The 13,002-nt window shown below is 44.4% G+C and overlaps 2 protein-coding genes across 3 annotated transcripts in view; one reads left to right on the top strand and one right to left on the bottom strand.

The window, feature by feature from the left end:
• Positions 1 to 8,373, bottom strand: part of mogat3a (monoacylglycerol O-acyltransferase 3a) — a 16,377-nt gene extending 8,004 nt beyond the window's left edge. For both annotated transcript variants that reach the window (XM_016667347.1, XM_007544165.2), the window contains exons 1-6: positions 8,293 to 8,373; positions 5,784 to 5,851; positions 5,343 to 5,693; positions 3,943 to 4,121; positions 3,814 to 3,874; positions 3,586 to 3,729 (exon numbers count right to left, since the gene is read on the bottom strand). In XM_016667347.1, the coding sequence (XP_016522833.1) occupies positions 3,586 to 3,729; positions 3,814 to 3,874; positions 3,943 to 4,121; positions 5,343 to 5,436 (478 nt within the window). In that variant the 5' untranslated portion in view covers positions 5,437 to 5,693; positions 5,784 to 5,851; positions 8,293 to 8,373. The remainder of the gene's footprint in view (positions 1 to 3,585; positions 3,730 to 3,813; positions 3,875 to 3,942; positions 4,122 to 5,342; positions 5,694 to 5,783; positions 5,852 to 8,292) is intronic.
• Positions 8,374 to 8,397: 24 nt separating this feature from the next.
• On the top strand, positions 8,398 to 10,457 carry LOC103132370 (sodium/potassium-transporting ATPase subunit beta-2-like). Its single transcript, XM_016667345.1, has 2 exons — positions 8,398 to 8,616; positions 10,285 to 10,457. The coding sequence occupies exons 1-2, from the start codon at positions 8,511 to 8,513 to the stop codon at positions 10,455 to 10,457; spliced, it is 279 nt and encodes a 92-aa protein (XP_016522831.1). The 5' UTR covers positions 8,398 to 8,510.
• The last annotated feature ends 2,545 nt before the right edge of the window (positions 10,458 to 13,002 follow it).

Below are 13,002 nucleotides of genomic sequence, written 5' to 3' on the forward strand. Positions count from 1 at the left end.
TAAAGGTGACAGATTTTATGAAATGGATCACACTTTAATAAATATTTGTTGTAAACATCTTTCAGGTAAGTAAACATGTAATGAAATAGATCCTGTCCTAGAAGGTGCTTATCATCTGAGGTAATACATTTTATGAACTTTTTTAAAAATATATTTTTAAAATATAAATTTGGTTAAAAAATAAAGGGGTCAAAATGAAATAAATATATGCCTCATCTATATGGTCTAGTAGAATAATTTCACTCAGATTTTGAGTTAATGGGGCACACGATTTGGAAGCTATTGAAGAAAACATTTAATATTTAAAATATTGAATATGAAGTATGACTATGGAGGACAGTGTGCCTCGTGTAATAGCATGAATTACCACGTTTTTGTATTAGTTGGTCACAAGACAAAGCATTTATTTACAGGAGTGTTTGGAAACTGACGGTCTCTATGTGAACCTCTGATGCGCTTCTGGAGGCATCGGTAGAGAACAGCTGGCCGAAATTGGCGCTCATAAATCGGATCAACCTTGAGCTGAACGTCCCTTACTCCGCGGAGGGAGAATATCCAGTAACCAATTTGCAAAACAACTTCGCTTCGGTCGGTAATACAATGAAAACTCTTTTGTTCTGACTAGTTAGTTTTGGTCTGTGGGCTGCAAACATGGCGCCGGGCGACGTAAACGTCACACGCTGTGAGGTCAGCTCCAAAGCTCTATAATCCTTCCTGGATTTGTTCTGTGAAGAACCCAGAGAGGGTTATTTGATTGTGCTTTCTGGAAAACAATACATTTTTACATTTAGGCTCCAGCAGTCGTCACTTTTTCTGTTACAAACTGACTCCGGCCTCCAGCAGAGAAGGGAAAAGTTATGTGGCCCTCAAAGGAAAAAGTTTGGGGACCCTGATATAGAGGCTCTCTGGTAAATCTGTTAGCTTTACCAGTTATCAGTTGGTAACCAGCTCTAGTGGCTCTCTAGTGAAGCTGATAGTTACCAGTTTAACCAAAGAGCCACCAGGTTCCTGTTCTGACAGGAAGAGGCTGACCGGGCCGGTCAGGAGGTTCTGCTGGGTTCTGGACCACCTGATGGACTCTGGAGAAGATTTAGATTGGATCAAGAGTTTCTGCTGCACAGAGGAAACTCAGGCCAACATCAAGCTGCTGCATTTCCACATCCAGCCGCCAGGTGGCAGCAGTTCTCCGTGTTGCCACCAGGTGGCAGCAGTTCTCCGTGTTGCCACCAGGTGGCAGCAGTTCTCCGTGTTGCCACCAGGTGGCAGCAGTTCTCCGTGTTGCCACCAGGTGGCAGTAGTTCTACGTGTTGCCACCAGGTGGCAGCAGACCTGATGCCAGTGTCTACCTGGCAGTTGGTCTCCCTGATCACTATGACCCTTGACCCTCGCTGACCCCATGTGACCTCACAGAGCTCAGCCAGCCAATCAGAGAGCCTGTAGCCTCCCCCTCCCTCTCCTGCTGCTGTGACCTGTGGTCCAGTTTCACTTCAGATGGTTTGGACCCGGTGGTTCTGATGAAACTGCTCAGATGGCCCAACTCCCCCTGGTGCAGTGCAACAGAGGTCAAAGGTCACTGATAAAGTTTGTTGTAATCTGGAGCAGAGGGAACCAGCTGAGCTGATCCAGGTTCAAAACCAAAGTCCAGACCCAGAATCAAGCTGGTTCTAACATCTGGGTCCAATCAGTCTGGACTCCAGTGGTTCCTCTTGGTTCTGAAGATACTCAGATTCATCTGTAATCCAGATTAAACCAACCTGTTCGTAGATTAGACATTAAAACCTGGATGACTCGAAACTGTATTTTAAATTATGAAAGAAGTTTTTGTTTCTGAACCAGAACCTCATCAGAACCTGATCAGAGGATTATTGATCTGTACATCATTCAGTAACAAAGTAATGAATCAAAGGGTGGAAATTAGCGCCAGCGCCCCCCACTGGCCAAATGCAGGTAAAAGTATAAAGTAGTGAGTAAATTAAAGCAACGCAGCTGAACTGTGGCGGGTTGAAAATATGATCAGGAAAAAATCTGCATTCAGTTTGAACAACAGACTGATGCATTTACAGTCCATATCTGGTGGCCCAACGGCGTCATAATTTAACAACAAATATATTTAAATGAAATTTTTATCAACTGTGGCAGCCATTGGCTGATTTTATTGATGGAAATTGGGCTTATCCAATAAAATCTCTCGGTTCTCCTTGGCCCGCCCCCCCTCCTCTGACATTATAAACAAGAGCCATTTCAGCTAACGGTCAGCTGCTAACGCGGTTAGCTGCTAACGGTCAGCTGCTAACGCGGTTAGCTGCTAACGGTCAGCTGCTAACGCGGTTAGCTGCTAACGGTCAGCTGCTAACGCGGTTAGCTGCAAATGATTAGCTGCTAACCGGAGTCCAAGAAAAGTGAGAGGATAAACTACGACAAAAGCCCATAAGTCCTTTCAGAAAAATGTGTCAAACTATCCGATGTTTACCACAAAAACTTTGACCGTTGGAGCAGATTCAGTAAAGGAGAAGGAGAAAGAATTAGCGATTCAGGGGCTTTATTGTCGTCAGAGGAGGATGATGATGAGAGAGACCAGGTTGAGGAAGAGTTCAGATTAGCTGCTGCTGCTGCTGCAGGTAAAAAGGAGGGAAAATGTTCATGTAGATTCATGGAGGTGTGAGTGAGAGAGTCTGAGTGGGGGAAGCTAACGATAAGCTAGCATAGAGGTTCCCAAACTGTGGGGCGCGCCCCAAGGGGCGAGGGAAGCCGTCTGGATGAAAAGAAAAAAAAACATGAACACTGTATGCGCTGGGTTTTTACCTTAGAATGGTCTGTTATTCCTATGTCAGTTTGATACAGTAGAGGCTTCCACACTTCCCATATCTGTGTCCTCTGTCACTTTTATCAGCAGTTAAAACTGTTTAATCCGTTGTTAACATGCTGTAACCTGTTTTTCCGAGCCGCCTTTAAACGCAACATGAGCGCTACGACGCTCGCGCTGGGTTTCCACCTGTGAAGGAGACCTGCTGCTGCTGGGCGGAGCTACGTAGGTTTGTGTTAGAATCACGGCAGCAAACCAGCAAAACGCAAAGAACTTTTCACAGTTTTTCCCTCCAAACTAACCGACTGAGTTGAGTAAAGCTGCTGGATGCAGGTAATGTTAGCTAACAGATGACTAGCTAACATCAATACAGAACCTTAAGCTTAACAAGTAGCTTGTAGGCTACCGATGTTGGTGTCTGTTTTCAGCTACCTACATTCATTTTGCCCCCCAAAAAAGTCGATGCCCCCCCTCGTCGTTTCAACCAGACAGCCATTTGTAATCCACAGGGGGGGCGCAGAAGAAAAAGTTTGGGAACCACTGAACTAGCAGATGGTCAGAAAAACACAGGAATGATGATCAGGATCCTGGTTCTGCTCCAGGTCCGACCTGCTGGGTTCTACCAGAACCTCGACCCATTTACAGACAGACTACTTGAGTCCAGTAAACGGAACCGGTACTCACAGTTACTTCCCGTTTCCTGTTTTGAATATTAAAATCTGAACTGCTGGTTCTGCTGGAATCGGACCTTCTGCTGCCCGACCCGGTAGAACCTCACTCACCTCCACAAATGATGTAATCCCTGAAGAACGGCACTCGGAACCAGAACGGCAGCATGAGCAGGTGGGACCGCAGGCCCGGAAACAGGCGGGAGAACCCGGTCGCCTCCGTGCAAAAGTTCCCGAACGCCCCGGCCACCAGAACCCCTGGGGAGAGAACCGGGTCAAAACCAGAACCAGAACCAGTGGTGGAGAGAACCGGGTCAGAACCAGCAGCACTGAGAGTCTCACCATGGGGATGGAACCCAAAGATGTAGTTCTGGGTCGGGTCCAGATCGACCGTCTTCACCAGCTACAGAGACATCAATCAGTGATCAATCAATCAATAATCAATATCCTGTGGGTCGGTTCTGGTCTCACCTCCAGGGGGAAGTAGTCCCTGAAGTGGCGCCACACGCTCCACTTCCTGACCCAATGGCAGCGCCGGCCTCCGCTGGTGGGCGTGTCCCAGTCCAGCCACAGCCAACCAGCATAGAGCAGAGCAGCGATCCACCAATCAGAGACGGCCAGCAGGACGAAGGCGGCCAGACAGAACTGGGCTGGAACAGAGACGGGATGAGTAACTGGACCGGGCAGAACCAACCCGCTGGGTCAGACCAGAGTTCTACTGACTGAACCAGGTTCTGATGGTTCTGGTGGTTCTGCTTCGTCAACCCGAAACATCTAAGGCCTCATGTCTAAAACATGCAGCTCCATATTTTACACACCAGTCAGAATGTATAAAAATTAACTTTGTGTCAAAGTTTACATAAATATTCTCAAACTTTTTCCGTCCTGTGAAAATGAGCAGCAGCCAAACAAACTTTATCTGTGAACAATAATAAACTACAAAGAGTCAAAACTCACATAAATCCACTGATTCAGTTATTTAGACCATAAGAATCAAACCAGATGATTTTATGATTTTAATATTTTATACACTGCCTGCATGTTTTAGGTGTTTCCTTCAATCCAGGTGGTTTCAATTAGCAGGTCTTTGCTGAACTGCAATCAGCTGAATGAGGTGGATTAAAGCAGGAACATTTCTAAAACATGCAGGGCAGTGAGCCTGGAGGACCAGGCTGGGAAACACTGGGTTAAACTGAACCACATTTATCCTCAGACAATAACCTGAAAAATAAAGAAACTAAAGGAAGGTAAAACTTCACTCCAATGTAAATAATAACTTCCTCAGTTTGTCTCATCGTCTGAAAGCATCTGAGGCTCATTTCATTCTGACTGGAGAGAAAACAGGCTGATCAGCAGATGGATCCACCAGGTTCGGTTCTGATCAGGAGACCATCAGGTCCATCAGCAGCTGATCCAGGTGAGCCGCTACCTGAGGAGCTTTGGCTCTGATGGAGGATTGATCACAGATCAGATCCATCTGATGGTCCATCAGCGTTTAGATTCATCCTGGAGCTCAGAGCAGAACTTAGAGCGGTACCAGCGGTACCGGTACCGGTCCAGCTGGTTCCCTTCAGAACGTCCAGACCAGAACCAGAACCAGTCAGAACTTTTCTTCACTTTCACCTCCAGCAGAAGCATCAGAACCTCCTACATGCTCTGCTTACTGGGAGAGTCTACTGGTTAGAAAAACCAGTAGACCCAACTGAAACAGTAGATTCTTGAAGACCCAGTAGAACCAGTACCAACAGTACCACCCAGTCATACGTACCCAGTGCCAGGAAGGAGAGACCCAGTAGAACCATCAGAGTTGGTCCAGCATACTTACACAGAGCCAGTAACACCACCAGTAAAACCAGTAGAACCAGTCTCACCCAGAGCCAGGAAGGAGAAGACCCACTGCAGCACCGCGGCGGTCTGCAGCCGCCTCCGCAGCGGGACGTTCAGCGGGGCGAACTGGATCTTCATGCCGGGGGAGGAGCAGCTGAGGGCGGCCTGGGGAGCGGAGAGGAGCCGCGGAGGGTCGGAGCTTCAGCGGGAGAAGATAAAGAGCTTCTCCTTTTCCTATTTCTCCTCTTCTTCCTCCTCCTCTTCCTCCTTTTCTCCTACTGAACTGTAACTCTCCAAACTTTCATCACAAACTTTCCACACGCTGCTCCTGGCTCTACGCATGCGCACAGGACGGATCCCTGGGTGTGTTCCTATTGGTCAATCAGCTCTGGCAGCTGCAAACAGAAAGAGGCGGGGACGTGCACGAGCGTGAGTCAAGCGCGTGCACGGTGACACGGTTTCTCAAGCTCCGCCCCATTACTCACCGAAGCGGTGGGCGGCGCGGTGTGGGCGGGGTTAAGACTGTTTCCTCCAATCAGATTCAGCAGGGAGTCTGAAGGCAGGAATGAGATTTTATTTACTTTTTTATTGAAAAATTGACAGACAAAAATTACTATGATCAAAGATTTTCAAAATTAAAGTATAATGAAAAGTTCATTTAAAAATATTAAACAACCTTAAACATTTTCTACATTAAATAAAAACCTGATTTATGTCCCAGTAAAAGCTAACCTTTGACAAAATCACAGTTAAAAAAGCTTGAGAATCAATTCAAATAATTTTTTAAAGAACCAGAAGAATTTTTACGACACATTTATAGATTAAAAATGTTACCTGTAGGTGATTAATACCCTAATAATTAATTAATACAGGAGGTAGAAGAGTTAAAGAGTTGAATCAGGTGTGAATAAACTCACTGATGGATATTAAGAAGATATTATAGCTTCTCAGATTAATTATTACTTTTATTTCTTATTGGCTCTACTGGCCTTTATTTGATAGTTAATTAACAGGAAAGTGGGTAATGAGAGGTCAGGAATCGAACCTGCGACATTTCGAGGACTGAGGCCTCCATATGTGGGTTGTGCTGAACCCCTGCATCACCACAGCACACCTAGATTAATTATTACTTTTAATTAAATGCTCTTCCAGGCACAGCATGTTGTATAATCATTATATGTGAAGTTACTCCTAATAGAGTCTAATCTAATGTTGCTGGGATCAGGAACAGAAGACGTCCGGAGTTTGTGAATAAAAAAAGGTTTTATTTACCATGAGACAAAGCCATCTCAGCCATCTGCTGAGGAAAATATCATAACTTTTCTGATAACTGAGGAAATATTAAAATCACACTGCAGCAGAAATTAAACTGAACCAGGCATTTAAACACAGCAGAACCAGAACTAGTCCTGGTTCTGGTTCTGGATCCATTTACTGACTCAGAGTCGATCATTTGCTGAATTTCTTCCTGATGTCTTTCTAATAAAATGATTAAAGTTTTATTTATTAACATGTTTTATCAGATGTTGTGAAATGTTTCTGGATGGGTTAGCCAAGATGTGACCTGCCATCACTGGACCAGGTGTGGCCTGCCTTGTATCCAGGATCATACAGGAACATCAGAGAACATTAGTAATTACAGATACAACATCCAAGTGTAACCTGATTGTATTTCTCTTTTGTTATTAATACACAAAATGTCTTTTTTTTTGTTATTTGTATTGTTCCTTATCTGACTCTGTCATTGTTTTAACCGTGTTACGTTAAGATCGGAAGCCCCTCCTTTATATTTCTTCTTCTGTGGTATTGTCTTTAAATTGATTGCGGCCCTTAGCCCCGCCCCTTTTGTCATGTCCTGAGGGAGACAACAAGACATGGCAAAGAGTTCATCGTAAATAAATCAATAAATAATCATTTCTGAATATCATCTCATGGACTCTGAACTAAATGTGTCTTTCTGACCGGAGCTGAAGAGTGATGGACCGGACACTTTGGAGCGTCTGGTTAGGAAGCTCATCACAAACCTCTGGTAGAAATGGTGGATTTAATTCAAGTCTCCATTACAGACCAGATAAAACTAAAGAGTTTTCAATGCTGTGTTAATCCATTTATTTATTATAAGTTATTGGGGCCACATCAGTGTTTTTTGTCAGCACAGAGAAAAAGTTCATCTGCTTTACATGTGATGGGGTCTGGATTCAACTAGCTGAATATTAACTAAAACGCAGCTAAAGAGCGAAATGTTAATATGACATCAATAATTTGACGGGTAGTAAAAAAACACGACTGATTTGTTTTAATGCTGTCGGTCAAGATGACAGAGAACAAAAATGTGTAGCGTGACCTCTGATTTTATATTAATAGAAAATAAAATCTGTAAATTAGGCTTTTGTTCTAAATATTTGGAGGTGTGAATATAATATTTACCATAAATAAAGATGTTAACAACATATAAACATTCTGTTTTGACCAGTTCTCATTTCTCCATCCCAAACAAAAACATCCTGATCTGTTAAAGTGATGCTGATACTTTTATGAAAGAAAACTAACATTATTATTCTAATATTCTATTATAACAACAAACCCAAAAAGATGAATCAGCTTTTCTTCAGGATTTTTTACAGAAAGTACACAAAGGGTCCAGATATCATTTATATATTTTTATCAAGTGTTTTAACTGGATTAACATTATGAATAATTTTATAAGAAATTTATCTTACTTTATTATTTATTCAGTATTTTTTAGGAGCAACCAAGTTCACTTCCAATTTATATTTAAAAAAATGTTGAACCAATAAAATATACAAACAATGTGTTTTAATAAAACATTTATTAACAGTTTGTTGTTTTCTTACTCATAAAAGGACATTAATCGATATAAATGGAGTTTATATTGATTGGTTCTGATCGAACCTTTATGATCCTCTGGGGATCCCGTCAAACACCTCAGCATTTTCTTTAGGGGCAACAGGAATCTTGGACATCATCACGTACCTCAGGCAGCGCGAGGAGAAACGTCTCTCCTTTACGTCATAGTGAATCAGCCTCGGGGGGCGGGGCCTCGATGACAGCCGCTCCGTGATTGGCCCGATGACGTCACCGCTTCGGGACTGAACGCAGCGTCTCTGTGTCCTTCATCATCACCTCCATCACCCTCCTCATCCTCGCCGATCGATCCTCGCCGCATCTTCATCCTCCTCATCCTCAGCGTCATGTCCGGATCAAAGGAGGATTCCCGCCGCGCCTCCAGCGATTGGCGGGACTTTTTCTGGAACCCGCGGACGCACGAGCTGCTGGGACGCACGGCCACGAGCTGGGGTGAGAGCGCGGCGCCGTGCGCGCGCCCGCGCGAACTATAATTATTAGAGATGAAGGCCAAGGAGCCTCCTCTTCATCACTTCATTGATCCGCTGTGACGTCAGACTGCTGTAGAACCAGCTGATGGACCAGAACCCGTCCTCCATCAGAACCCGTCCTCCATCAGTTGGTTCTGATGGAGGACGGGTTCATCAGCTGGGTTCGTCCGGTACCAGGTGACCTGGCGCTGGTCTGGTATTATTTCTGGTTCTACTGACCTCCAGGTTTTAGCAATTATCTGGTACCAGATCTGGTTCTGGTTCTGGTGTTTTTGTATTCATACTAGTCCACTGGACCCGGGTTGGTTCTGGACTGACCCAGAATCCTCAGCATGATGCTGCCAACACCAAGCTTTACTGCAGGAAGCTGTTGGCCCGTTTGATGGTTCTGGTTCTGGTCCCAGTAATCGTATCAGAACCACAGTAGAGCCCGGTACATTCTGCTGTAGCCACTAATTGGACCCAACCAGAACCAGCAGGACTGATGTAATCCAGTGATTATTGATTATCAGTTTTAATCAATATTGGTTCATTTATTGATCAGATGTTTGTTGTGCTGCTGGTTGCCATGGAGACGGTTTTATTTCCATTAGTTTTATTTTCATTAAATAATATCTGATAGTTAATTGAAAGACATTTAATGAAGTTTACAGGTTTGGGACTCGGCGTCTCTGTGCTGTGACCTCTGACCTGTGGTGGTCCAGATTAGGCCACACCCCTTTGGATCAGAGACCAGCCTGACCCAGTTCTGGTTCTGATGGGTTTATATAACTGTCTGTGAGGATAATATCTCCCATGATGCACTGGGGCTGACCCCCCCTACTGTGTTAATCTGGATTAGAGCAGCGGACGCTCTGATTGGACGCTTCAACCTGGGAGAACCAGAGGACACCTTTCCTCTGGCTGGGAGTTTCCATGGCAACAGTCACATGACCAGAAGAACTGGAGCCAATCATCACTGAGTCTCCAAGTCCCTGAGCCAGACTGGTTCTAGTTCTGGTTCTGGTTGGTTCTTAGTTCTGATGCGGTTCTACCTGCAGATTCGTTCGATGGCTTCGGTTCTGGAGGAGGAGACTGAATCCGGGTCTGGTGGTTCTGACAGGCTTAGTGGACCTGAAGGCCGGTTCTGTCAGAGGAACCAGGTTCTGACCCGATGGTGCCCAGAACCTGCTGAGAAGGTCCAGATGTTCTCCAGAACCGGATCCAGTCCAGTTCCAGGACTTGCTGTGGTGTTGGGTGTTCTAGTGAGGTTCTGCAGACCCAGGTGAAGGTTCTGGTGTCGGTTCTGGTTCTGGTATCCGGGTCCAGGTGAACATCATCCCTGGGTTTAAGTCATCCAGGATCAACTGACCTGCTTGTTGCTATGGTAACCCACAGATTGACGTTGTTTGTGATGCTAGTTGAGCTAGTTAGCCTGTAGCTACCAATGCTGTTGTCATGGTAACACCTGCCCCTCCCCCCTGAATGTGGGTCATCAGAGGATCAGAGAGGCAGCTGGAGATGAGGGGGGTATTTGGGTGGTAACAGGGTAAAAAGGGGGTGTAGTATTTTAAGGGGGGTAAAATAGTTGGGTGGGGTACCTGCAGGTTCTGACCCGTCCTGCCCTTCATCCTCTCCTCCTCTTCCTCAGGCCTGGTCCTCCTCTTCTACCTGGTCTTCTATCTGTTCCTGGCCGGGCTGTTCGCTCTCACCATGTACATCCTGCTGCTGACGCTGGACGACTATAAGCCCACCTGGCAGGACCGCCTCGGCACGCCAGGTGAGAGGGATGAACCTGGTTACCATGGTGATGCTGCCAGGTGAGAGAGAGAGAGAGAGAGAGAGAGAGAGACACCTGGTTACCATGGTGACGGTCCCAGGTTCTGTTGATGACCCAGAGATTCCTTACCTGAGGGAAATATGGAGGAATGACCAACCAGAACAGAAACTTAATGAATTTTATTATTAAATATTAAGATAAATTCAGTTTAGTTTAATAAAGTTATGATGTTTAAGAAATAATAATAATGAACAAACTGACATGAAAACCCAGAGATCAGAACCAGGTTGGACATGTTGAGCTCAGACTGGAGTGGTGACCTCTGACCTTTACTGATGCTGGAACCAACTCACTCAGTGAACCTTCAGATCTGCAGTTGGATCTTCCTCTGGTGGAAACTGGTTTCGTCTCGGAACCAGAACCCGACTCACAGAACGCTGGAGATGAACTGCTTCCTGTTTAGACAGGAAGTCCTTCATTCTGATCTGTAGATACAGGAAGTTGATTTAGAAACTAGAAGCAGTTTCACTTCCTCCTCTGAGGCTCTGATCTCCATCCTCACTATGGATCTTGATTTCTGGCCTGAGAGTTTCGCTGCATTTGTGTGTGAATGTTGAGACTCTGACTTCTCAATACGTAAATGTCTTTTTTTAATAAATGGTCCATCTGGTTGGATGATCAGCAACCAATCAGATAGCTTCCTTGTCTCAGCCAATCATATGAACGGAGCCCCACGTTGGGTAACCTATTTTTCAGCCAATCACATTAACCCGTTCCAACAGCGGCGTTGCTATGACGACCCACTGACAGTTTGGACCTGAGCCTGGCAGCGACAGAGGAGGGTAAGAGAAATATCTAATATATTAACTATTTATCTCCACGTTATCGTTATTAATGTTAATCGATTTAATTGATCAGCTATCATCACAAAGTAGCGATCAGTGACTAAGCTATGCTACCGAGCTATGCTAGCGCTTCTGCATGCTAATAGCGTCAGGCTAGTGTCTTTCTGTATATTTGAATTTATTCAAGATAGCCTTTGTTTATTATGAATTATTATCTAGCCCTAGTCCTTAATTGATGAATTATCATAGCAGTGTAATTATTCAGAAACACAAAGTGTTTTTATTTGATTTATCCTACCAGCTTCACCTGGCGCTCCGTCCTTCGCATCCATTGGAAATATAATATAAAAAGTTTTGATTGGTAGTTTATGGGTCTGTACATCCCTGAATATAATAAAAAACCAACTAACAGCAAGTGATTAAAATAAAATATTTCTTTGTGTCCTGTAGGAATCTCTGAGGCATGAAATCCTTCAGACTGTGAGAACCGGATCCACCAGGACTCGGTCCTCCATGGACCAGATCCATTGTATAATGTAGTTTGTTTTGAACATTTTAATAAATAACTGATTTACTGCTTTAAATGTAATTCCTGCATTTTAAGCATTAATTTTAAATAAATGGCTTCATCAACAGGACAATCAGAAAAAGTGCCTGTTTTTACTACTGTAACAATTGTAGATGAGGATCTACTCTGAAGTTGAAGCTGGTGGGATATATACACTCGCCACTGTGTGTCGATCAGAACAAACTGGAGATGGGCTTTGTTTGAATCTCTCTTTATTGCGTCGTTACAGCAGATGTGCAGCAGAAGGTCGCTTGGAGTTGGAGATGTGGTAAGAAGTCAGGAACGCACAACCACCCCAACCGAAACTGTCGGCACCAACTGCACGCCTCCACTCTCAGAGACACGGTTTTTGTACAGCTGCTGAAGGTGCTATAGAGAACTCACCACTGGGTGGCGCACCTTCCCCACCAAGGCCGAACCAGCCAACACCTGGCCCAATCTGGTCACAAACAATTTCCACCCGAGCCTTTGTAACAACAATTGTACATTTTTATTAAACCTGGCTAATTTAATAAATGATAATAATAAATAATAATAAATAATAATAGTAGTACACTGCAGACATCCTGTTCGACTGGGATCACATAGCTGGTGGGCACACTGTCATATTTAGAAGAAAGTACTGAAAAAAGGTTGTAATACTTTAATATTCAGATTCAAACAGACTTTATCAGTCACAAAGGGAAATGAAATGATGTAACTAATTCAGATTCTTCAGTTATTAAGATGGTGATGCTGTTGGCAGGATGCTCTGGGTTCTGTAACCGTCTTCATTTTATGAAGAATCCTTCTTCTCACCATCGTCTCCAGAACAGAACCAGCCTTCTCTATCAACCCACTGCTCTATCCAAACTATGCCAGTGACTTTGATTAGAGATTATCTTTATGCAGTTCCAGCTTGTTGCAGCTGATGACTTCACAAAAGTAAACTATGAACCAATGATCCTCAAATCCAGGCCTGGACGGCTGGAGTCCTGCAGCTGTAGATGAGTTTCTGCTTCAACACACCTGAGTCGAGTAATGAGGCCGTTACCACGGAGAACCGACTGCACTGAGGAAGTGATTCAGCTTTAGAGTCAGTGTGTTGGAGCAGGGACACATCTACAAGACGCCCAGTACTGGATGAGGAATTATAAAACCAGCACCCGTATCAGAAACTTAACATATTGAAAACAG

The sequence above is a fragment of the Poecilia formosa genome, unplaced genomic scaffold (genome assembly GCF_000485575.1).
Source record: "Poecilia formosa unplaced genomic scaffold, Poecilia_formosa-5.1.2 Scaffold1018, whole genome shotgun sequence".
Taxonomy (NCBI): Eukaryota; Metazoa; Chordata; class Actinopteri; order Cyprinodontiformes; family Poeciliidae; genus Poecilia; species Poecilia formosa.

Excerpts from the sequence above, each read along its gene's own strand:
- LOC103132370 (XM_016667345.1), top strand. The coding sequence starts at position 8,511 with ATGTCCGGATCAAAGGAGGATTCCCGCCGCGCCTCCAGCGATTGGCGG. Across the intron at positions 8,617-10,284 it reads ACGCACGGCCACGAGCTGGG|GCCTGGTCCTCCTCTTCTAC; the intron begins GTGAGAGCGCGG and ends CCTCTTCCTCAG.